The sequence below is a fragment of the Ylistrum balloti genome, unplaced genomic scaffold, assembly GCF_031769215.1.
Source record: "Ylistrum balloti isolate Yb309-2 unplaced genomic scaffold, AGI_CSIRO_Ybal_v1 Utg370706, whole genome shotgun sequence".
Lineage (NCBI taxonomy): Eukaryota > Metazoa > Mollusca > Bivalvia > Pectinida > Pectinidae > Ylistrum > Ylistrum balloti.
The window spans coordinates 432185-458990 of NW_026782423.1; the positions used below are offsets into that span (position 1 = coordinate 432185).

Genomic DNA, 26806 nt, shown 5'->3' on the forward strand with positions numbered 1-26806 from the left:
AAAAATTAGATCTGATTCCATGTGTTTTCATTGCTGGCCTGCACTGAACGTTCTTTTCATCATCATAACTCGCCGATACATGTAGAAATTGCTATCGCTTTGATAATACACGTTGACTGATGTGGATATTATAAATGTGGCGTTAATGAAAACCCAATTCGTCCATTACAGATAACAGGACGGAAGAAGTATATATCGGTCCGAATGGTCGTGTCATGGTGTTTGACAAAGTTAAGGGAATAGAAGGTACAGTGTGCAGTAACGCTTGGGATGATCGAGATGCCGAAGTTGTTTGTCGGTATCTTGGTCTAGGTAGTCCAGCTGTGGCGGAAACTCTGCCAAGGGACTTTGGCTTCAACAGGACAGCGTTTGGTATACATTGTCTTGGCAACGAGACTGATATTTCGCAATGTAGTGCCGATACATATGATGTAACTATGGGAGCATGTGACCAAATGGGCGATGCTGTGGCGAGATGTGCAATGATGCCAGTGACAAGTACGTCTTGTTTTCTTTCGTTCTTTTAAATGAAAGGTGTTGTACTTTCCGAGAAATTCGTATGTGTTCATACCGATTTCAACAGTTACATGAGTATCTATTTTCGAACGTAACATGGATTCCATATCAGAAAAAATTCCAAAAGATTGTTAAAGTGGAAATATCCCTTTTATCGGGATTTTGCATATGTATATTCGCATCTTGCTCTACAAGAATAGTTTCATTCATAGTTGTTACTATCAACGTTTACATTGATATTAACTAGAGAATAGATTTTGTTGGAGTTGATATTGAAGTTGAGGATCAAGTCTAGGATGAATAGACATTGCCCTTCTGGTGTGTCAACGAAATCGTTTAAAACCATGTGTGATATTGTGTATAAGTAGTTGTTCCTTTCGATAGCTCGAAAGTAACTGAAATGCTTTGATCATTAGAAGAATTGTTAATGTGACTGATATAAATATTTGAACGTCGTGTTTATTGCAGACAACATAACACACGACGTATACATTGATCCAAGTGGTCGAGTTATGATGTTTGATAAAGCAAAGAGAACTGAGGGCACTGTGTGCAGTAACGCTTGGGATGACCGAGACGCCGAAGTGCTTTGTCGATATCTTGGTCTAGGTGGTCCGGCTTCAGCAGAAACTTTGCCAAGGGACTTTCGCTTTAACAGAACAGCGTTTGGTATACATTGTCTTGGAAATGAGACTGATCTTTGGCAATGCAAGGGTGACAACTACGACGTAACTATGGGAGCTTGCAACTATATGGATGATGCCGTGGCGAGATGTGGAATCACGCCCAAGACAAGTATGATTCATTAGCAAATTATTTAAACTTTGATACGTATCAGTGTTCTGATTTATCTTCGATAATGCAATACTATGTTTTATTTGTGGGAATGTTACATCTATCACAGAAAATATTCATTCAATTGGGGAAATAGAGGAAATAGGCGAAATCGTCATTTGATCAATATTTCGGAAAGAAGTAAAACGCGTGGATGTTAACTTTCAGATAGACGAAGAAAAACTCCGCTTCGCATATTCTCTATTATTTGCAATTCTTTCCTCTTTGCTTCTTCCAAGCATATGTTTACCAAGGAGAGACATAAGCATTTGCGATTCATATGTTTAAAAAATTAGATCTGATTCCATGTGTTTTCATTGCTGGCCTGCACTGAACGTTCTTTTCATCATCATAACTCGCCGATACATGTAGAAATTGCTATCGCTTTGATAATACACGTTGACTGATGTGGATATTATAAATGTGGCGTTAATGAAAACCCAATTCGTCCATTACAGATAACAGGACGGAAGAAGTATATATCGGTCCGAATGGTCGTGTCATGGTGTTTGACAAAGTTAAGGGAATAGAAGGTACAGTGTGCAGTAACGCTTGGGATGATCGAGATGCCGAAGTTGTTTGTCGGTATCTTGGTCTAGGTAGTCCAGCTGTGGCGGAAACTCTGCCAAGGGACTTTGGCTTCAACAGGACAGCGTTTGGTATACATTGTCTTGGCAACGAGACTGATATTTCGCAATGTAGTGCCGATACATATGATGTAACTATGGGAGCATGTGACCAAATGGGCGATGCTGTGGCGAGATGTGCAATGATGCCAGTGACAAGTACGTCTTGTTTTCTTTCGTTCTTTTAAATGAAAGGTGTTGTACTTTCCGAGAAATTCGTATGTGTTCATACCGATTTCAACAGTTACATGAGTATCTATTTTCGAACGTAACATGGATTCCATATCAGAAAAAATTCCAAAAGATTGTTAAAGTGGAAATATCCCTTTTATCGGGATTTTGCATATGTATATTCGCATCTTGCTCTACAAGAATAGTTTCATTCATAGTTGTTACTATCAACGTTTACATTGATATTAACTAGAGAATAGATTTTGTTGGAGTTGATATTGAAGTTGAGGATCAAGTCTAGGATGAATAGACATTGCCCTTCTGGTGTGTCAACGAAATCGTTTAAAACCATGTGTGATATTGTGTATAAGTAGTTGTTCCTTTCGATAGCTCGAAAGTAACTGAAATGCTTTGATCATTAGAAGAATTGTTAATGTGACTGATATAAATATTTGAACGTCGTGTTTATTGCAGACAACATAACACACGACGTATACATTGATCCAAGTGGTCGAGTTATGATGTTTGATAAAGCAAAGAGAACTGAGGGCACTGTGTGCAGTAACGCTTGGGATGACCGAGACGCCGAAGTGCTTTGTCGATATCTTGGTCTAGGTGGTCCGGCTTCAGCAGAAACTTTGCCAAGGGACTTTCGCTTTAACAGAACAGCGTTTGGTATACATTGTCTTGGAAATGAGACTGATCTTTGGCAATGCAAGGGTGACAACTACGACGTAACTATGGGAGCTTGCAACTATATGGATGATGCCGTGGCGAGATGTGGAATCACGCCCAAGACAAGTATGATTCATTAGCAAATTATTTAAACTTTGATACGTATCAGTGTTCTGATTTATCTTCGATAATGCAATACTATGTTTTATTTGTGGGAATGTTACATCTATCACAGAAAATATTCATTCAATTGGGGAAATAGAGGAAATAGGCGAAATCGTCATTTGATCAATATTTCGGAAAGAAGTAAAACGCGTGGATGTTAACTTTCAGATAGACGAAGAAAAACTCCGCTTCGCATATTCTCTATTATTTGCAATTCTTTCCTCTTTGCTTCTTCCAAGCATATGTTTACCAAGGAGAGACATAAGCATTTGCGATTCATATGTTTAAAAAATTAGATCTGATTCCATGTGTTTTCATTGCTGGCCTGCACTGAACGTTCTTTTCATCATCATAACTCGCCGATACATGTAGAAATTGCTATCGCTTTGATAATACACGTTGACTGATGTGGATATTATAAATGTGGCGTTAATGAAAACCCAATTCGTCCATTACAGATAACAGGACGGAAGAAGTATATATCGGTCCGAATGGTCGTGTCATGGTGTTTGACAAAGTTAAGGGAATAGAAGGTACAGTGTGCAGTAACGCTTGGGATGATCGAGATGCCGAAGTTGTTTGTCGGTATCTTGGTCTAGGTAGTCCAGCTGTGGCGGAAACTCTGCCAAGGGACTTTGGCTTCAACAGGACAGCGTTTGGTATACATTGTCTTGGCAACGAGACTGATATTTCGCAATGTAGTGCCGATACATATGATGTAACTATGGGAGCATGTGACCAAATGGGCGATGCTGTGGCGAGATGTGCAATGATGCCAGTGACAAGTACGTCTTGTTTTCTTTCGTTCTTTTAAATGAAAGGTGTTGTACTTTCCGAGAAATTCGTATGTGTTCATACCGATTTCAACAGTTACATGAGTATCTATTTTCGAACGTAACATGGATTCCATATCAGAAAAAATTCCAAAAGATTGTTAAAGTGGAAATATCCCTTTTATCGGGATTTTGCATATGTATATTCGCATCTTGCTCTACAAGAATAGTTTCATTCATAGTTGTTACTATCAACGTTTACATTGATATTAACTAGAGAATAGATTTTGTTGGAGTTGATATTGAAGTTGAGGATCAAGTCTAGGATGAATAGACATTGCCCTTCTGGTGTGTCAACGAAATCGTTTAAAACCATGTGTGATATTGTGTATAAGTAGTTGTTCCTTTCGATAGCTCGAAAGTAACTGAAATGCTTTGATCATTAGAAGAATTGTTAATGTGACTGATATAAATATTTGAACGTCGTGTTTATTGCAGACAACATAACACACGACGTATACATTGATCCAAGTGGTCGAGTTATGATGTTTGATAAAGCAAAGAGAACTGAGGGCACTGTGTGCAGTAACGCTTGGGATGACCGAGACGCCGAAGTGCTTTGTCGATATCTTGGTCTAGGTGGTCCGGCTTCAGCAGAAACTTTGCCAAGGGACTTTCGCTTTAACAGAACAGCGTTTGGTATACATTGTCTTGGAAATGAGACTGATCTTTGGCAATGCAAGGGTGACAACTACGACGTAACTATGGGAGCTTGCAACTATATGGATGATGCCGTGGCGAGATGTGGAATCACGCCCAAGACAAGTATGATTCATTAGCAAATTATTTAAACTTTGATACGTATCAGTGTTCTGATTTATCTTCGATAATGCAATACTATGTTTTATTTGTGGGAATGTTACATCTATCACAGAAAATATTCATTCAATTGGGGAAATAGAGGAAATAGGCGAAATCGTCATTTGATCAATATTTCGGAAAGAAGTAAAACGCGTGGATGTTAACTTTCAGATAGACGAAGAAAAACTCCGCTTCGCATATTCTCTATTATTTGCAATTCTTTCCTCTTTGCTTCTTCCAAGCATATGTTTACCAAGGAGAGACATAAGCATTTGCGATTCATATGTTTAAAAAATTAGATCTGATTCCATGTGTTTTCATTGCTGGCCTGCACTGAACGTTCTTTTCATCATCATAACTCGCCGATACATGTAGAAATTGCTATCGCTTTGATAATACACGTTGACTGATGTGGATATTATAAATGTGGCGTTAATGAAAACCCAATTCGTCCATTACAGATAACAGGACGGAAGAAGTATATATCGGTCCGAATGGTCGTGTCATGGTGTTTGACAAAGTTAAGGGAATAGAAGGTACAGTGTGCAGTAACGCTTGGGATGATCGAGATGCCGAAGTTGTTTGTCGGTATCTTGGTCTAGGTAGTCCAGCTGTGGCGGAAACTCTGCCAAGGGACTTTGGCTTCAACAGGACAGCGTTTGGTATACATTGTCTTGGCAACGAGACTGATATTTCGCAATGTAGTGCCGATACATATGATGTAACTATGGGAGCATGTGACCAAATGGGCGATGCTGTGGCGAGATGTGCAATGATGCCAGTGACAAGTACGTCTTGTTTTCTTTCGTTCTTTTAAATGAAAGGTGTTGTACTTTCCGAGAAATTCGTATGTGTTCATACCGATTTCAACAGTTACATGAGTATCTATTTTCGAACGTAACATGGATTCCATATCAGAAAAAATTCCAAAAGATTGTTAAAGTGGAAATATCCCTTTTATCGGGATTTTGCATATGTATATTCGCATCTTGCTCTACAAGAATAGTTTCATTCATAGTTGTTACTATCAACGTTTACATTGATATTAACTAGAGAATAGATTTTGTTGGAGTTGATATTGAAGTTGAGGATCAAGTCTAGGATGAATAGACATTGCCCTTCTGGTGTGTCAACGAAATCGTTTAAAACCATGTGTGATATTGTGTATAAGTAGTTGTTCCTTTCGATAGCTCGAAAGTAACTGAAATGCTTTGATCATTAGAAGAATTGTTAATGTGACTGATATAAATATTTGAACGTCGTGTTTATTGCAGACAACATAACACACGACGTATACATTGATCCAAGTGGTCGAGTTATGATGTTTGATAAAGCAAAGAGAACTGAGGGCACTGTGTGCAGTAACGCTTGGGATGACCGAGACGCCGAAGTGCTTTGTCGATATCTTGGTCTAGGTGGTCCGGCTTCAGCAGAAACTTTGCCAAGGGACTTTCGCTTTAACAGAACAGCGTTTGGTATACATTGTCTTGGAAATGAGACTGATCTTTGGCAATGCAAGGGTGACAACTACGACGTAACTATGGGAGCTTGCAACTATATGGATGATGCCGTGGCGAGATGTGGAATCACGCCCAAGACAAGTATGATTCATTAGCAAATTATTTAAACTTTGATACGTATCAGTGTTCTGATTTATCTTCGATAATGCAATACTATGTTTTATTTGTGGGAATGTTACATCTATCACAGAAAATATTCATTCAATTGGGGAAATAGAGGAAATAGGCGAAATCGTCATTTGATCAATATTTCGGAAAGAAGTAAAACGCGTGGATGTTAACTTTCAGATAGACGAAGAAAAACTCCGCTTCGCATATTCTCTATTATTTGCAATTCTTTCCTCTTTGCTTCTTCCAAGCATATGTTTACCAAGGAGAGACATAAGCATTTGCGATTCATATGTTTAAAAAATTAGATCTGATTCCATGTGTTTTCATTGCTGGCCTGCACTGAACGTTCTTTTCATCATCATAACTCGCCGATACATGTAGAAATTGATGTATTTTGCTATCGCTTTGATGACACGTTGACTGATGTAGATATTACAAATGTGGCGTTAATGAAAACCCAATTCGTCCATTACAGATAACAGGACGGAAGAAGTATATATCGGTCCGAATGGTCGTGTTATGGTGTTTGACAAAGTTAAGGGAATAGAAGGTACAGTGTGCAGTAACGCTTGGGATGATCGAGATGCCGAAGTTGTTTGTCGGTATCTTGGTCTAGGTAGTCCAGCTGTGGCGGAAACTCTGCCAAGGGACTTTGGCTTCAACAGGACAGCGTTTGGTATACATTGTCTTGGCAACGAGACTGATATTTCGCAATGTATTGCCGATACGTACGATGTAACTATGGGAGCATGTGACCAAATGGACGATGCCGTTGTCAAATGTGGAACGATTCGAAACGGATCAATATTTTCGCCTTCTGTTAGTACTGCAAGCGTCGTTTCATCTACACCTAAATCGATTTCTTCTATTAGTACTAGTTCTACTCAACATCCAAGCACATCGTTGTCGTCTTTAAGTTCTACAATATCACCGAAGGTGATAGCGTCCTCTTCTTATTCTATTACCCCTGTTTCTACTTCGTCAACAAGTGAAATAACTTCATCGTCTCCTGCTAAAGCCACTGGTTCTATTACACCACCGAGTGGATTGTCTTCCTCGTCTTCTCTAAATACTACTACTCTGTCACCGAATGGAGCAACATCTTTGCCTTCTGCTATAACTGCCAGTTCAACTTCATTATCACATGGAATAACGTCTACACCTGCTAGTTCAAGTAATATTACCCTATCACCTAGTCGGACAAGTTCCTCGCCTTCTGGAAGTACTGCCAGTTCTACTCCATCTATTTCATCACCGAGTGGAGTTACTTCCCTTCCGTCTGGAAATACTGCTGGTTCTACTTCATCACAGAGTGGAGTACGTTCCTCGCCTTCTGCTATTACTGCCAATTCCACTTCATCGCAAGGTGGAATTACTTCCCTTCCGTCTGGAAGTACTACTGGTTCTGCTTCATCACCGAGCGGAATAACTACCTCCCCCTCCGCTAGTTCAAGCGGTTCTTCTCCATCCCCAAGTGGAATACGTTCCTCGCCTTCTGCTATTACTTCCAATTCCAATTCATCGCAAGGTGGAATTACTTCCCTTTCGTCTGGAAGTACTGCTGGTTCTACTTCATCACAGAATGGAATAACGTCTACACCTGCTAGTTCAAGCAGTTCTACTGCATCACCTAGTCGGGCAAGTTCCTCGCCTTCTGGAAGAACTGTCAGTTCTTCTCCATCTCAGACTGGACTGATGTCTTCGCCTTCTTCTAGAACTGTCGGTTCTACACCATCGCCGAACGGAATAACGTCTACACCTGCTAGTTCAAGTAATATTACCCTATCACCTAGTGGTGTGAGCTCCTCGCCTTCTGGAAGTACTGCCAGTTCTTCGCCATCTCAGAGTAGATTGCCGTCTTCACCTTCTTCTAGAACTCTCGGTTCTACTTCATCACCGAGCGGAATAATTACCTCCCCCTCCGCTAGTTCAAGCGGTTCTTCTCCATCCCCAAGTGGAATACATTCCTCGCCTTCTGCTATTACTTCCAATTCCACTTCATCGCAAGGTGGAATTACTTCCCTTAAGTCTGGAAGTACTACTGGTTCTGCTTCATCACAGAGTGGAATAACGTCTACACCTGTTAGTTCAAGCAATTTTACTTCATCACCTAGTCGGACAAGTTCCTCGCTTTCTGGAAGTACTGTCAGTTCTTCTACATCTCAGAGTGGACTACATTCTTCGCCTTCTTCTAGAATTGTCGGTTCTACACCATCGCCGAACGGAATAACGTCTACACCTGTTAGTTCAAGCAGTTTTACCTCATCACCTAGTCGGGTGAATTCCTCGCCTTCTGGAAGTACTGCCAGTTCTTCTCCATCTCAGAGTGGATTAACGTCTTCGCCTTCTTCTAGAACTGTAGGTTCTACTTCATCACCGAGTGGAGTACGTTCCTCGCCTTCTGCTATTAATTCCAATTCCACTTCATCACAAGGTGGAATTACTTCCCTTCCGTCTGGAAGTACAATTGGTCCTGCTTCATCACAGAGTGGAATAACGTCTACACCTGCTAGTTCAAGCAGTTCTACTTTATCACCTAGTCGGGTGAGTTCCTCGCCTTCTGGAAGTATTGTCAGTTCTTCTACATCTCAGAGTGGCCTAACTTCTTCGCCTTCGTCTAGAACTGTCGGTTCTACACCATCGCCGAACGGAATAACTTCTACACCTGCTAGTTCAAGCAGTTTTACTTCATTACCTAGTCGGGTGAGTTCCTCGCCTTCTGGAAGTACTGCCAGTTCTTCTCCATCTCAGAATGGCCTAACTTCTTCGCCTTCTTCTAGAACTGTCGGTTCTACACCATCGCCGAACGGAATAACTTCTACAACTGCTAGTTCAAGCAATATTACACCATCACCTAGTCAGGTGAGTTACTCGCCTTTTGGAAATACTGCCAGTTCTTCTCCATCTCAGAGTGGATTAACGTCTTCACCTTCTTCTAGAACTGTAGTTTCTACTTCATCACCGAGTGGAATAACTCCCTCCCCTTCTGGTATTACTGCCAATTCCACTTCATCGCAAGGTGGAATTACTTCCCTTCCGTCTGGAAATACTGCTGGTTCTACTTCATCACCGAGTGGAATACGTTCCTCGTCTTCTGCTATTACTTCCAATTCCACTTCATCGCAAGGTGGAATTACTTCCCTTTCGTCTGGAAGTACTGCTGGTTCTACTTCATCACAGAATGGAATAACGTCTACACCTGCTAGTTCAAGCAGTTCTACTGCATCACCTAGTCGGGCAAGTTCCTCGCCTTCTGGAAGAACTGTCAGTTCTTCTCCATCTCGGACTGGACTAATGTCTTCGCCTTCTTCTAGAACTGTCGGGTCTACACCATCGCCGAACGGAATAACGTCTACACCTGCTAGTTCAAGCAATATTACCCTATCACCTAGTGGTGTGAGTTCCTCGCCTTCTGGAAGTACTGCCAGTTCTTCGCCATCTCAGAGTAGATTGCCGTCTTCACCTTCTTCTAGAACTCTCGGTTCTACTTCATCACCGAGCGGAATAACTACCCCCCTTTCCGCTAGTTCAAGCGGTTCCTCTCCATCCCCAAGTGGAATACATTCCTCGCCTTCTGCTATTACTTCCAATTCCACTTCATCGCAAGGTGGAATTACTTCCCTTAAGTCTGGAAGTACTACTGGTTCTGCTTCATCACAGAGTGGAATAACGTCTACACCTGTTAGTTCAAGCAATTTTACTTCATCACCTAGTCGGACAAGTTCCTCGCTTTCTGGAAGTACTGTCAGTTCTTTTACATCTCAGAGTGGACTACATTCTTCGCCTTCTTCTAGAATTGTCGGTTCTACACCACCGCCGAACGGAATAACGTCTACACCTGCTAGTTCAAGCAGTTTTACCTCATCACCTAGTCGGGTGAATTCCTCGCCTTCTGGAAGTACTGCCAGTTCTTCTCCATCTCAGAGTGGATTAACGTCTTCGCCTTCTTCTAGAACTGTAGGTTCTACTTCGTCCCCGAGTGGAGTACGTTCCTCGCCTTCTGCTATTAATTCCAATTCCACTTCATCACAAGGTGGAATTACTTCCCTTCCGTCTGGAAGTACAATTGGTCCTGCTTCATCACAGAGTGGAATAACGTCTACACCCGCTAGTTCAAGCAGTTCTACTTTATCACCTAGTCGGGTGAGTTCCTCGCCTTCTGGAAGTACTGCCAGTTCTTCTCCATCTCAGAGTGGCCTAACGTCTTCGCCTTCTTCTAGAACTGTCGGTTCTACACCATCGCCGAACGGAATAACTTCTACACCTGCTAGTTCAAGCAATATTACTCCATCACCTAGTCAGGTGAGTTACTCGCCTTCTGGAAGTACTGCCAGTTCTTCTCCATCTCAGAGTGGATTACCGTCTTCGCCTTCTTCTAGAACTGTCGGTTCTACACCATTGCCGAACAGAATAACTTCTACACCTGCTAGTTCAAGCAGTTTTACTTCATTACCTAGTCAGGTGAGTTACTCGCCTTCTGGAAGTACTGCCAGTTCTTCTCCATCTCAGAGTGGATTACCGTCTTCGCCTTCTTCTAGAACTGTAGGTTCTACTTCATCACCGAGTGGAGTACGTTCCTCGCCTTCTGCTATTAATTCCAATTCCACTTCATCACAAGGTGGAATTACTTCCCTTCCGTCTGGAAGTACTATTGGTCCTGCTTCATCACAGAGTGGAATAACGTCTACACCTGCTAGTTCAAGCAGTTCTACTTTATCACCTAGTCGGGTGAGTTCCTCGCCTTCTGGAAGTACTACCAGTTCTTCTCCATCTCAGAATGGCCTAACTTCTTCGCCTTCTTCTAGAACTGTCGGTTCTACACCATTGCCGAACGGAATAACTTCTACACCTGCTAGTTCAAGCAGTTTTACTTCATTACCTAGTCAGGTGAGTTACTCGCCTTCTGGAAGTACTGCCAGTTCTTCTCCATCTCAGAGTGGATTACCGTCTTCGCCTTCTTCTAGAACTGTAGGTTCTACTTCATCACCGAGTGGAGTACGTTCCTCGCCTTCTGCTATTAATTCCAATTCCACTTCATCACAAGGTGGAATTACTTCCCTTCCGTCTGGAAGTACTACTGGTTCTGCTTCATCACAGAGTGGACTAATTTCTTCACCTACTTCTAGAACTGTCGGTTCTACTCCATCGCCGAATGGAATAACTTCTACACCTACTAGTTCAGGCAGTTTTACTTCATCATCTAGTCGGATAAGTTCCTCGCCTGCTGGAAGTACTGCCAGTTCTTCTCCATCGTCGAATGCAATAAGTTCGTCACATTCCTCCCCATCTGCTAGTACTTATGTTTCTACTTCATTTCAAAATGGAATGACTTCCTCGTCCTCTGCTAATACTGCCAGTGTTTCCTTGACGACCAGCAGAACGACAAGAATTTCTCAAACCACAATGAGTAAGTAGAGCAATTTATATAGTGATCTTTGTTATTTAGCGTTTATATTTACTCTGCTAACTTGTAACTAAAATAACTTAGTTATTACCATGGACAAATTCAAACAATCAAGGAATTAGAATGCAGAACGGGAAAATCTGTGTAATCTGTCTTTCCTCTAATGATAGCTTTTCACAGAAATGATATCAATGGTCATACCTCAGTAACGTCTGTTTTATGTTTCAGACTATTCCATGCTCTTTTCTCTCAATACCGATAACAGAGTCATGGTTCATGATTTAAGAAATGGGCATGTAGGAACATTATGTAGTTTTACTTGGGACGACAAAGAAGCCGCAGTTATGTGCCAACACCTTGGCTTACCTACCCCTGCCGTGGCTTTTGTACTGCCACAAGATCAGAATTTCAGTAGAAGTTTGTGGGCAGTCAACTGTTCGGGGAATGAGCTTGATGTCTTTGACTGCGAATTAGCCACATCTGATATCTCAAACGGAATGTGTGGCAACCTCGGCGATGCAGCTTTATATTGTGGACTCAAGGGTAGGTTGACAAGTCATGGAAAAGACATTTCAAGGGCAATAAGTGCAAGTAGAGCGTTTCTAATATCTTTCAAGTGTTAACATACTTAAGCGACTTAACACAAGGAATTTAATTTATGTTTCATTATATATACTATGGACATATAGTAAAATAACGCAGTTTGATTTACATATCTAACACGGTAATGTAAAACCATGTAATCGTTGTCATACATTTCAAAGCTAATTGGAAGGAGTAATGAAAATTAGTAAAATGCTTTATCATTCATGTTCATCGTAGTCTGTCATTATGAATATATACTCATGGAATAAAAAAAAAGGCAGGGTGACATTATTTGCAATATCTTGCCAAAGCATTGTTCAAAAAAAAAAAAAAAAAAATGAAAATCGCTCAAGGAACTCTCAAGGTTACAATGCAAGTGGTCCTGTATCGAATATGGCATTATTGTCTTCCGAAGAAAGCTTGTTAAAATCTCGTGTACAGCAGTGTTGTGACATTGAGTAACACTGCTCGTCAAACCTTTAGGTTGTCTTCATAGAGACATCACTTTTCGATATTTTGAATAATTTCTGATAGCATTAAACAGTGGCACGGCTGACGGAAATTCAGAGGGGTCAGGTCATTGCAATGATTATGGAAGGTCAAAGGCAAATACAAGTAGCAAGACATTTCGGTGACCATATTTTCACTAAAGAACGTCTTGTTAGACGTCTAAGAGATACTGGGCCGGTTGCTGACAGGCCTTGGACTGGATGTCCGCGCGTGACGTCACAACGTCACATACCATAGATACTCATAACCGTCCTATCCATTTAAAATACTGTACAGAAAACGAGTGCGAGAAGTTGGTCTGCGTCACCCGTTTGTAGGTTTGCCCTTTAACGCTGCTCGTTGCCAGCGTAATATGGCTCGGGTGGCGGCACATCCTCCCACACTATTCCCATTTAGGCAGTGGAGGCGGGTCTTGTTTACTGATGAGACCCGGTTCACCCTATTTCGAGCAGACGTTCGACGTCGTGGAAAACATTTTGCCGACTGCTACCGACACTAGGTGTGGTTGCCGGCAATTCAACTGCCGCTAGGTATAGGGATGAGATCCTTCGACCCCATGTTGTTACATTATTTCTGCAAAACTACCTCACATTCTAGCAGGATAATGCTCGGCCCCATGTAGCGAGGGTCTGTCGCGAATTCCTCACTAATATTAATATCAACCCACTGGACTGGCCGCCATACAGTCCCGACCTGTTCCCTATTCAGCACTTGTGGGACTAGCTGGATAAACAGGTTCAACGACGCCAGCCTCCCCTATTTAGATTTCAGTTATCTTTCAGTTCCTTTCAATTGCTCCTAAATCACTTACCAGATACAAATCGCTGATTTTGCAGTTTGTTCTGTATGGATTAATCTGCATTCTTACTTAAAAATATTGAACATTATACTCGACGTCTTGTCTTCTATCATCTCCAAAGTTTACTCTCCGTTTCGTTATCCCTCGAGTATAAAATCAATTACGCGTGGCATGCTACCAACATATTTGCTTGTTTTGTAGAGAAAGTGTTATAAGAGAAACTTTTAACCTTAACTTGTGATCAACGTTACAGGTAACACTTCGATTGAAGTATCCCTTGATGTCAGCGGTCGTGTGATGATTCATGATAACGCTACTGGTGAGACGGGAACACTGTGCAGCAAAACTTGGGACCAAAGGGACGCTGAAGTAATTTGCTCACACCTCGGATATGTCGGCTCATCTGTCGTGAAAACTTTACCAAGGGACAACATTTACAACAGGACCGTATTTGGTATACATTGCGCTGGAAATGAAACAAACATCAATCATTGTTTACTCGAACTAAGTGGCGTAGGCACGTGTGACTCTATGGCAGATGCTGCTTTACAATGCGGAAACGGAACAAGTGAGTATATTCTCTATTCGCATATTCTAATATAACAAATGTCGTCTTTGGCAAATGGCAAATGGAAACCAATTAAGCACCTTAACCAGCATCAAGTGACCGTCAGCTAAATCATTAATGTGTTTTCAAACGAGACACCGATTATCATATCTTAGCTGTTCAATGCTAAAATAACCGTTTCGTATATGTTCAATGTACAGCTATTATTCTTTTGACTACACACAATAGTATACATTCCTTTGAAATATATGGAAATGTTAAAGATTTGTGTTTTATGACATCATTTACATATTGACTTGATCAGAGTTCCTTCAAACAGAGTCCAAGTATCATTTAATTAAACAACACACATCGGATATCTGTATGCAATTACAAGAAATGTGAAACATTGTCAATACCAAACATACACGTAGCTAACTTTCGCTGATTTAAGGAGATACAAATACCAGTGAACTTCCCTGAGGTATCTGTCGTACACAGTTTATCGAATGAGCAGTAAACACTAAACACATTTTTGCTGTGAATTTCAGATAACGTGACACCAAACTCAAGTCTTACTTCTACAAGTAAGACTTCAAGTGTTTCTCAGACGTCCACTATCACCGCTATACCCCTAGTGACTTCATCAGGTCCTGCCGGTCCGTCTTCTAGCACACCAACAACAACTGGGACGCCGTCAACTTCAATACAGCATACCATGTCATCGATAAGAAACACATCACCACAAACAGTGGCAATGACAACGGTAACGACTGGATCCAGACAGACAAGTGGTACGACGAGGACCGCAACTTCATCGGCTATTAGGCAAGGTACAGCTACTTCAAGAACGACAACAGGGAAATCAGCTACTGCTTCAGCAATAACCATACGGCAGACAGCTTCAACTTCAAGCATATCATCAAGCCAGACGGCGACAAATACTTCAACGGCAATTACAAATCAGGCAACGTCTAGTTCAACAGCAACGACACAACCTACTGTGATCACATCGACGTCACTTCCGCCCTCTCAGACGACAGCAGGGACTCAGACCAGCACTACCACAGACACAAATTGTGTTTCTGGTTCCGGGTTTTGTATGTTTAATGCCGATTCCCTGGGATCCGGAGGTATGTTTAATAGTATTTTTTTCAATCTTCTGTGTAAAAAACCTTATAAATCTCGAACACCTTTCGATGAGATTAAATTTGTGATTTCAAAATGATCGCCTTGAAATCAAGTTACTTAATTTTGCATTGTAACATGTATTAGTATTAACTCGAATGTAAACAAGTATAATTATTTCGTTATCTAAATTCAACATTTTCGGAATATTATGCTATTGTCCTTAGAAGAAATATAAAACAATGTATGCTCAGTCTTATGATAAACTCGGTTTTCGGTGCTCTATATTAAAACCGGTATTTCTGTTGTATTTTAGTGGCGTCCTTGCATACTCCATGGGCCTCAGTGATCCTGTCTGTCCTGTTTGTCTTCATAAGCCTGTTCCTGAGTAAATAATTGTGCAACCAAGGATGGTTTCAAATGCCACTGTTACATAGCATTCTGTTATCTTTAGACTGTAGCAGGCCTCAACAAAATAGTAGCACATTACCAACGATAAAAGCAAATACACAAGCAAATGTAGAAAAATAATATTTACATTGTAATAAATAAATATACTCATAAACAGTAGTCGCTAAGAATCATGATAGTGTTTTACGTATCGAGATCGGCGGTCTTGACAACAAGATGGAAATTAGCAATAACGATAGATTACTCTCTAATCTGAAAGCTCACTATATTTATCACAATATATAAAACATTGTAACTTTTACTTTTCATAGTTTATGTTGGTGCGTTCGTTTTATAACTTTTTTTGTTTGTTTTTATTAAACATCTTCATATTCCTCTCTATATTTTTTATTTATGATATCTTAGTAAATTGGCGGTGTTACTAGCGTATCTCTTGTTAAGCGACAAAGAGGCTTAAGTCTGACAACAAGCATGCATCAGCGTACGTACAGAAAAAGGTGGGCGCGGGTTTCAGAAAGAAAAGTGTGCTTAAAGGCTTATAGGAGGGCCATAGTGTTCTGCTTCAATCTGTAATGATTGAAAATAATCTACTCTCTCAACGATTGTACAAAAGACACTCAAGTAAATCGTGCCTTTTGATACAAATTGAAAAAAGATACAGTGCCAAATTTTGCAATACGTAGCAGTTTTGTCTACGGATCAATCGACTAGCGAACTCGAAAGATTAACAAATCCAGTAACTTTTCGTCAGTGTTATACAATGTAGTCCTGCAAAATCAACTAGATAAATGTAATATAAGTGATGTACAAACTGAAAGATGACATAAAAATTATAGGAGTAATATTACAACAAGATCTTCTGAACATCACATAAATTAATATTATTTATTACCAGTGACGGTAAACTTTGTACCTAACCGGCTCTCGTGGATATTTTTATGTGTTAGGTATCTTAGTAAAACATACATTGTAACAAAATGGGTAGTAGAAATACAATTTAGAGAATATAATTTAAAACAGAAATTTAAAGTACAACAGGTTCTCTGGAAACAATAACAACAGGTGTCAAAAGTCAGGCACTGGACCAGGGTTAACGTCCTGTGATGGACAGGCAGTTTGGTAGCCCTTAGATATCAAGGGTGTGCCTCACGCACCTAGCCACTGTAGCGAAATAGCTGGGGAGGGATCGTCGATCAGAGTAGATAGCCTACTGGACGGTAAAGTACATCGGGATCCCTGAGATAAGGTTACATGAGCTTGCACGTGCCTTGATAATTATATGCCTCGCGGGGTGGGGTATTGTCATCCAATCGGGGCTTAGTTGGAATTGAAGTGTTTTGGTATTATTAATACTAAGACAATAGACAGTAGCAGGAGAGTAGCGGGAGAAGAGCAGGAGAGTGGTTGGAGGCTAGAGCTCGGGAGCTAGACAAGTCAGTGTGGGCCTGTAGCGGGAAGTAGGAACTTAAGCGGGAGATAGGGGTGGACTTGAACAGGATCTTGTGTAACCACGGCAAGAAATAAAATTTAACTCAAATACCACGTGTCGGAATAATTATTGTGTAACAACATATCATCACCGCAGCGATGATCAGCGATAAAATTGCAAATCGTCATTTTGTGATTCTTATGGTTTTTTCCATTTGTTTTGTTTTTGTATTTTCTTTATCTAAACAATTTATTAGTTACGCTTTTAACACAGCGAATAAAAATCATATACTTGAAAATGTTAATAGACATAGGTAATAATACTACATTACAAACCCGTATACCAACCCGATTTTCTCGCACCAACGCTAAAGTCATACAAAACAGTACATATTATTGTGCTTTTTACATGGAATGTATTGTATTCAATTGTGTCTACACTGGTATTAACCAAATGACAGATACACACAGAAAATATTTGAATTGCTTTGGGAGTGAAAATGCCTCGTGTGTGAATGTACATCATAAACTCTTTCACTTGTACAACTTATTGTTGTTTTCCCCACTTTTTTTCTTACACCATTAAATCTTTCTCTGACACGGATGCTTAAGTTATTCAATTAACCAATCATTTTGTTCAAATTTTCCTTACCTTTTCGGAAAAGTTTGTGTTATAAAATCAATACTATCCGTAATATATTTAGCTGCTTTACAAGCCAAAAGTCGCCTCCATAGTTCTCTTGTCTGTTACATGCGTAATGAATAATAAATCCGCAATTAAGTGTTCCCTGTTATCGACTAATACTCACACAGGTAAATCATTCAATCCTTCAGAAAACAATGAAGAGATAGGTTATAGAGGTAGGAATTGTGCAGGAAGTCAGTTATTTCATGATATCCCGTCACTCGGGACTATCGGTCGGACGTATTAAATCTTTGTCACTCGAAAATCATCCTATAACCTATACAATATTACTGTCCCGCGATGGTGTGTTAATCATTTGTAAATACTCATTGTTGTAATGTCTGACCTATTGAACTCAATTTTTTTCAGTCCATACAATGGACAAATACACGCTGTGCGCTTTAACTATACATGTGTTCTGAACTGTCATAAAGGTATCCATTGTTTTAATTGATAGGTAATGGTTAATTGATATACACACGTAGCGTCAGTAAACAAAGTTAATGTTACGATAAACAAAATGGGTCTTACTTACACGAGGTGGATTCTATATATATCGTTGTTTTGTATCTATCTACTTGCAGTAGGATGGCTTTTGTACGCAATCACAGGTAAGTGAATGGTTTGTTACCTCGACTAAGCATGGTACGGTATTTGTTTTTTGTTTCGGTGTAATGATAAGTCAAAAGCTCGAGATATCGGATGCATAGTAAATAGCATACCCTCTCCCCATATAATCACTCGATGTTTTTTTCTCTTTTTTTGATTTTGTCACATTTTGTTGATGAAATAGTCAAATAGATTTAATATCATACAAAGCATATATAAATTATTTTAATGGATGACTAGAGAAGTAGAAAAGTATAACAGAAATGCATAACAGAAACAAAGAAACAGTCGAAGGGAGGTAACTCCTGACTAAATACATCTTCACACACACAAAGCACATTTTAACTCTTTCGCATACAGGCTTACACACAAACGTAGAAAACACATATGCTATAAGAACTAATTACCATAACATCACACTTTACCTGACTACACGCACAATGAATCATAACACGTGACACATTTAGATTGTAAAAATACTCAAATCACAACTGTAACTGTTGATTGTTTTAATCAGCATAGCTGATAAATATTATGTACCTTGTATAAACAATATGCACCCTTTATCAAATAGTGTAACTTAATAGATGTGAGAGGATAGAAAGAATAGAAAGGAAATTAAAGGATGAAAAGTCTAAAATGAAATAATAAAAAAGAGAAAAAAATAAGTCACATCAATGTTCAACTGGATTCATATATCATTACGTTGAAAGAATTAACAAAAGGATGCATATGCTCGGGCATTACTGTAATGGTTGCCTTTCGAGTTAGCCATTTTCCACGTCGGTTTCGTGAAAAGTTTCAACCTTCGGAAATTTTGTTATCTCTACCTATTTCTGGTCAATGGTAAACGCGTGTTTAGTCCATGGAAATTGAAAGTATTACTACATCTATATTGTAGTTTCAGCTTATTCTCTATAGCTATCTTAAAACATTCTTTACATTATAGATGGATATCAAAGTTTTATATAAATGAATGAGGTAACGAACGATCCGGTAGTACTCTCAAAAGATATGAGATTTATTTTCAACCTTGGAGTATTGGGAGCATCTTTTCTATTCATTTCCATTGTGACAAAAGAATTATGTATTGCACATAACGGAAATGCCAAGAGCTTATCAAGTGGCAGGAGTGACTGAAGTTTTAGAATTTTTTTTTATCTAACTCGAAAGGCATCTTATAATAAACAAAATCATTTTGCTAGAAATAACTGTAAATAGCTTTAATCTCTTACAAAACGCGCCTAAAAAGATAAACAAAAAATGTTAGCAAGAAAAAAATAATTTCATGAATAACTTAAAGTTTACAATCTTGAATAACTAAAACAAGTTTTGGCTTTGTTGTAAGGATAGCGACATCGCACCAGAGAGAAGGAATATAACATGCCTGTTGATCCCCAACCTCCCCTCTCCCCTACCCCTCATCCCATTCCTAGCGGGCTCGCTTGCCGAAGGATAATCATGGTAACATGAACATGAGAGGGACTGTGCACATTGGACTGTAGTGACATTATCCTGTAAAAAAGGGGAGATAATCAAAACGACCTACTAATGCATTGGAAATTCAGCATTTCCTGCAAGAGTACACTCTAGGAGCTGTTTTCGTGTTCATCAATCTACATAATTAATGTTTCCTTCCTTTTAAGATACAAACACAAGAAGACTTAGGTAGTGTAAATTCCTTATGTTTGAAAAGCGATTAAGCATCTCATGTCTTTTTTCGCATATTGAATTGCACTTCTACGCTGGAAATGTGTTGTTTTTTCTACGTTTACATCTAGTCTCTTAACGTACTTCCGGTTTCTTTCTTGTATTCTGTCATCATGGTTGAACAGAGACGCTAAGGACATCATTTGACACTGGAGCTTGAATTATCCAATGAAAACTTGCTTCATAATTTTAAACTTTCCTAAACCTGTCAAAACATGTTTTGAAAAAAGTATCCATAATATTCAGATCCATGTTAATGAACTGATTTTTAAACAAAAAATACAAAGAAATCACTTTCGAAGGAAACATAACCTTTTTGCTCATTGTATGGAAGAATGACAGACAGATAGATCAGGTAAGTATATATTAAGCAGAGTTCCCTGGTACCGAGACCAACACACTCACACCTATAAAGGTAAATTGTACAGAAAACAATGAAGAGGCAGGTATGTTAGGTTGGAGTGTGGGTACAGCCGCTATTTCTTTCTTCCCGAGTAGTGATACATGCATTTAGTCAATTACTACATGATATCTCGTCACTCGGGACCTATTACATCGTCGCTATCTCCTGAGTGTAACATATTGTATCATTTGTTTTGTAATTGTTGTAAAATAAATTAAATTTTATCCAATACCCTTGTTACTACAAACCAAACAATAAGATAAATTATTAAAAGTTCGCTGACATACGTGGTCTTCTTAATAGTTTAGTAAGCAAGTAATTGACCTACAACGACTGCAGTCCTTTGGACCAGCAGTGTCTTTACAATCGTTTACATACCCGTACATTTAAAAGACAGTTTTTTGTGTTTTAATATATCACATTATTCATCATTATAAATGTATTTTCTTCAGTAACACATGAAAAAAGAACACATGACCTTCAGTCCCTTCTGCCGATAATTTCACAGCTGAAAATAACATCCAATAACCAACAGGTAAGCTTAAAAACGTGTACAATGCTATTATTATCTTTTACGCCGTGAAGCAAATCATTTGCAATTGCTGCAAGGTTTTAATCAATTACCTTCATCATCATTATAAGGGTTAATTCACGTTGTTTACTTGTCATCTTTTATCTTGAAGAAACTTTTTTTCTATATGTATCTATTAAAACGTTTTTCTCAAAGATTTAGTCTGTATTTCACTTAGAATCTGTCATTATTTTTTTTTTTGGCTTGCATTTAAGACCAACTGTATGTACAATATAACAAGACGAAGCTTTCTAAATGTAATGTTCTACTAAATGTAATGTTCTACTAAATGTTATGTTCTACTAAATGTAATGTTCTTCTAAATGTTATGTTCTACTAAATGTGATGTTCTACTAAATGCTATGTTCTACTAAATGTTATGTTCTTCTAAATGTTATGTTCTACTAAATGTTATGTTCTGCTAAATGTAATGTTCTACTAAATGTAATGTTCTTCTAAATGTTATGTTCTACTAAATGTTATGTTCTTCTAAATGTTATGTTCTACTAAATGTAATGTTCTACTAAATGTTATGTTCTACTAAATGTTATGTTCTACTAAATGTAATGTTCTACTAAATGTAATGTTCTACTAAATGTTATGTTCTACTAAATGTAATGTCTACTAAATGTTATGTTGTACTAAATGTAATGTTCTACTAAATGTAATGTTCTACTAAATGTGATGTTCTACTAAATGTTATGTTGTACTAAATGTAATGTTCTACTAAATGTAATGTCTACTAAATGTAATGTTCTACTAAATGTAATGTTCTACTAAATGTTATGTTCTACTAAATGTAATGTTCTACTAAATGTAATGTTCTACTAAATGTAATGTTCTACTAAATGTTATGTTCTACTAAGTGTTATGTTCTAATAAGTGTTATGTTCTACTAAATGTAATGTTCTACTAAATGTAATGTTCTACTAAATGTTATGTTCTACTAAGTGTTATGTTCTAATAAGTGTTATGTTCTACTAAATGTAATGTTCTACTAAATGTAATGTCTACTAAATGTAATGTTCTACTAAATGTAATGTTCTACTAAATGTTATGTTCTACTAAATGTAATGTTCTACTAAATGTAATGTTCTACTAAATGTAATGTTCTACTAAATGTAATGTTCTACTAAATGTAATGTTCTACTAAGTGTTATGTTCTAATAAGTGTAATGTTCTACTAAATGTAATGTTCTACTAAATGTTATGTTCTACTAAGTGTTATGTTCTAATAAGTGTTATGTTCTACTAAATGTAATGTTCTACTAAATGTAATGTCTACTAAATGTAATGTTCTACTAAATGTGATGTTCTACTAAATGTTATGTTGTACTAAATGTAATGTTCTACTAAATGTAATGTCTACTAAATGTAATGTTCTACTAAATGTAATGTTCTACTAAATGTTATGTTCTACTAAGTGTTATGTTCTAATAAGTGTAATGTTCTACTAAATGTAATGTTCTACTAAATGTAATGTTCTACTAAATGTTATGTTGTACTAAATGTAATGTTCTACTAAATGTAATGTCTACTAAATGTAATGTTCTACTAAATGTGATGTTCTACTAAATGTTATGTTGTACTAAATGTAATGTTCTACTAAATGTAATGTCTACTAAATGTAATGTTCTACTAAATGTAATGTTCTACTAAATGTAATGTTCTACTAAATGTAATGTTGTACTAAATGTAATGTTCTACTAAATGTAATGTCTACTAAATGTAATGTTCTACTAAATGTAATGTTCTACTAAATGTTATGTTCTACTAAATGTTATGTTCTACTAAATGTTATGTTCTAATAAGTGTAATGTTCTACTAAATGTAATGTTCTACTAAATGTAATGTTCTACTAAATGTAATGTTCTAGTAGATGTTATGTTCTACTAAGTGTTATGTTCTACTAAATGTTATGTTCTACTAAATGTTATGTTCTACTAAATGTTATGTTCTAATAAGTGTAATGTTCTACTAAATGTAATGTTCTACTAAATGTAACGTTCTAGTAGATGTTATGTTCTACTAAATGTTATGTTCTACTAAATGTTATGTTCTAATAAGTGTAATGTTCTACTAAATGTAATGTTCTACTAAATGTAATGTTCTACTAAATGTAATGTTCTAGTAGATGTTATGTTCTACTAAATGTTATGTTCTACTAAATGTTATGTTCTACTAAATGTTATGTTCTACTAAATGTAATGTTCTAGTAGATGTTATGTTCTAATAAGTGTAATGTTCTACTAAATGTAATGTTCTAGTAGATGTAATGTTCTACTAAATGTTATGTTCTACTAAATGTTATGTTCTACTAAATGTAATGTTCTACTAAATGTAATGTTCTAGTAGATGTTATGTTCTACTAAGTGTTATGTTCTACTAAATGTTATGTTCTACTAAATGTTATGTTCTACTAAATGTTATGTTCTACTAAATGTAATGTTCTACTAAATGTAATGTTCTACTAAATGTTATGTTCTACTACATGTAATGTTCTAGTAGATGTTATGTTCTACTAAATGTTATGTTCTACTAAATGTAATGTTCTACTAAATGTTATGTTCTACTAAATGTAATGTTCTAGTAGATGTTATGTTCTACTAAATGTTATGTTCTACTAAATGTTATGTTCTACTAAATGTTATGTTCTACTAAATGTAATGTTCTAGTAGATGTTATGTTCTAATAAGTGTAATGTTCTACTAAATGTAATGTTCTAGTAGATGTAATGTTCTACTAAATGTTATGTTCTACTAAATGTAATGTTCTACTAAATGTTATGTTCTACTAAATGTAATGTTCTACTAAATGTAATGTTCTGCTAAATGTTATGTTGTACTAAATGTTATGTTCTACTAAATGTAATGTTCTACTAAATGTTATGTTCTACTAAATGGTATGTTCTATTAAATGTAATGTTCTACTAAATGTTATGTTCTTCTAAATGTTATGTTCTACTAAATGTAATGTTCTAGTAGATGTTATGTTCTACTAAGTGTTATGTTCTACTAAATGTTATGTTCTACTAAATGTAATGTTCTAGTAGATGTTATGTTCTTCTAAATGTTACGATCGTAAAGAGATAATGAGATGACTGTTCTGAATTTTTTCATATATGTCTTGTTAGATTCGAAGTTTTCTTAAATTTCAGAATATAAACTTTGTGATGAGCAAAAGGAAAATATTTAATATTTGTCCTGTTAGATTCAAAGTGTTTTTAAATTTCAGAATGTAAGCTTTATGATGAACAAAAGGAAAGCGGATTTATTAATGATGTGTCCGAAAAACTCCACTTACAACCTTCCAAATCGGCATCACCTCATCTATAATAAGGAAAAACAAATATTGTATTGCAAAGCTACGAAAGCAGGATCAACATTTTGGGGAAGACTTTTCCTTCAAATAGACAAACAACGGATAGCAAGTCCTTTTGAAATCAAGCCCCAAATTGGAGTTTCCAACGTGCTCCCCTCTCATGATGAATGGAGACATTTTGATTTGATTTTAAAGAAATCCCAAAAGTTTATAATTGTTCGTCATCCTTTAGAACGGTTATATTCCGGATATGTCGATAAGGTGTTTTCGCCAAATCGATTTTACTGGGATGTTATAGGTAAACATGTAGTGAAGACATTTAGGAAAAAATCAAAAACTAAATGTGGACATGACGTGACATTCCACGAATTCCTCCAATATGCAGCGCATGCCGAAACCACAGGTGCAAACCGTGACGTTCATGTGCTCTCTTTATGGAAGTCATGCTCTCCGTGTCATGTCAAATATGACATAATAGGAAAGATGGAGACTTTTAAGGACGACATATTTTATATATTGGACAAACTCAACTTAAAGCCGTACAAAGATGCCTTGCGTAATATCTCCACTGATGTAGTTAATGATGCTTTGTATGATACCGCCCAAGGTTACGCATCAATGCGTTCTTTAGCTACTCATTGTATTACGAAACAAAACACCGCAGAGAGGATATGGATAAAGCTAAAAGCTAGGGGATTCATCGCCGCTGATTTACCTGTCCCGGAGGACATGTTTTACAAAAATGAAAACAGATTGTTTGAAATATTTAAAGACGCATATTCTAAATCTGTTCGTAAACTGGGACGCCAGGGATTAAAACGTCAACAGCATGCAATATTTCTCGAAACAATTAAACGGATACCACAACAAACGATTAAAAAAATAGCAGATGCATATTATATGGATTTTCAAATGTTTGGATATGACGTAAAATTCGACGAATTATGGCAAAGGTCGAGAAACACGGATTTTTCTCATAGTGCTATATTTTTCTAAATCGAGAAGAAATATATAACATAGTCGTTGCATTCACTTTATATTGTGTAAACACATGATAAACTGATTCTTAGTTTTGCAATGGTAAAGGCATTTCGGTATATATATATACATATTGTTTTGTTTTGTTTTTGAGTGGGAAATGTTGAATCAGTTGAATAAATGTTTAAAATGAACGTCGATGTGGCACGTGTGTTCCTTTCCCAGGAAATTCGAGAATACCGAGAGCTTAAAGTATTATTGAAGCAATTTGAAACACGAGAGCCTTCCAGCTGCCCCCTCCCAGCCTAAGGAAGCAATTGACTGCTTGAAATCAGACAGATGATACTCGGTTCTGATGAAAAAGTACGTCGTTTGGTGACTCTGATGTATTCTGGCGTGGACATTCGGCTACAAGCCCACCTGGCTGCAGTCCTTTCTCAAGGAGCGCAATGCATCTCAGTTATAGGCGTGTACAGAAAAAACCCTGATGGGATGGATCTTTGACGAAACTAAAATGAGCCTAGATTTTGTCGTGTGAGACTACTCCACATATTAAGACCCGGGCTCAAAATGGTTTTGCATACATATTCTGCTTCTAATGTAATTCTCACTTTACAGTAGTACAGTGTGATGTAATTCTCACTTTACAGTAGTACAGTGTGATGTAATTCTCACTTTACAGTGTACAGTGTGATGTAATTCTCACTTTACAGTAGCACAGTGTGATGTAATTATCACTTTACAGTAGTACAGTGTGATGTAATTCTCACTTTACAGTAGCACAGTGTGCTGTAATTCTCACTTTACAGTGTACAGTTTGATGTAATTCTCACTTTACAGCATTACAGTTTGATGTAATTCTCACTTTACAGTAGCACAGTGTGATGTAATTCTCCCTTTACAGTAGCACAGTTTGATGTAATTCTCACTTTATAGTAGCACAGTGTGATGTAATTCTCCCTTTACAGTAGCACAGTTTGATGTAATTCTCACTTTACAGTAGCACAGTGTGATGTAATTCTCACTTTACAGTAGCACAGTTTGATGTAATTCTCACTTTACAGCATTACAGTTTGATGTAATTCTCACTTTACAGTAGCACAGTGTGATGTAATTCTCCCTTTACAGTAGCACAGTTTGATGTAATTCTCACTTTACAGCATTACAGTTTGATGTAATTCTCACTTTACAGTAGCACAGTGTGATGTAATTCTCCCTTTACAGTAGCACAGTTTGATGTAATTCTCACTTTACAGCATTACAGTTTGATGTAATTCTCACTTTACAGTAGCACAGTGTGATGTAATTCTCCCTTTACAGTAGCACAGTTTGATGTAATTCTCACTTTACAGTAGCACAGTGTGATGTAATTCTCCCTTTACAGTAGCACAGTTTGATGTAATTCTCACTTTACAGTAGTACAGTGTGATGTAATTCTCACTTTACAGTAGCACAGTGTGATGTA

General features: G+C 37.5%; 3 protein-coding genes across 3 annotated transcripts; all 3 read left to right on the forward strand.

The window, feature by feature from the left end:
• The first annotated feature begins 215 nt into the window (after window positions 1-215).
• LOC132557663 (deleted in malignant brain tumors 1 protein-like) lies at window positions 216-6236 on the forward strand. The gene is made up of 8 exons (XM_060222182.1): window positions 216-498; window positions 985-1311; window positions 1809-2135; window positions 2622-2948; window positions 3446-3772; window positions 4259-4585; window positions 5083-5409; window positions 5896-6236. Exons 1-8 carry the CDS (start codon window positions 216-218, stop codon window positions 6234-6236), a joined length of 2586 nt encoding a protein of 861 aa, XP_060078165.1.
• A 535-nt stretch (window positions 6237-6771) lies between these two features.
• LOC132557664 (serine-rich adhesin for platelets-like) lies at window positions 6772-15621 on the forward strand. Its single transcript, XM_060222184.1, has 5 exons — window positions 6772-11659; window positions 11885-12199; window positions 13804-14118; window positions 14649-15230; window positions 15542-15621. Exons 1-5 carry the CDS (start codon window positions 6772-6774, stop codon window positions 15619-15621), a joined length of 6180 nt encoding a protein of 2059 aa, XP_060078167.1.
• Window positions 15622-24291: 8670 nt separating this feature from the next.
• LOC132557665 (carbohydrate sulfotransferase 9-like) lies at window positions 24292-25359 on the forward strand. The gene has a single exon (XM_060222185.1). The coding sequence runs from the start codon at window positions 24292-24294 to the stop codon at window positions 25357-25359; it is 1068 nt and encodes a 355-aa protein (XP_060078168.1).
• The last annotated feature ends 1447 nt before the right edge of the window (window positions 25360-26806 follow it).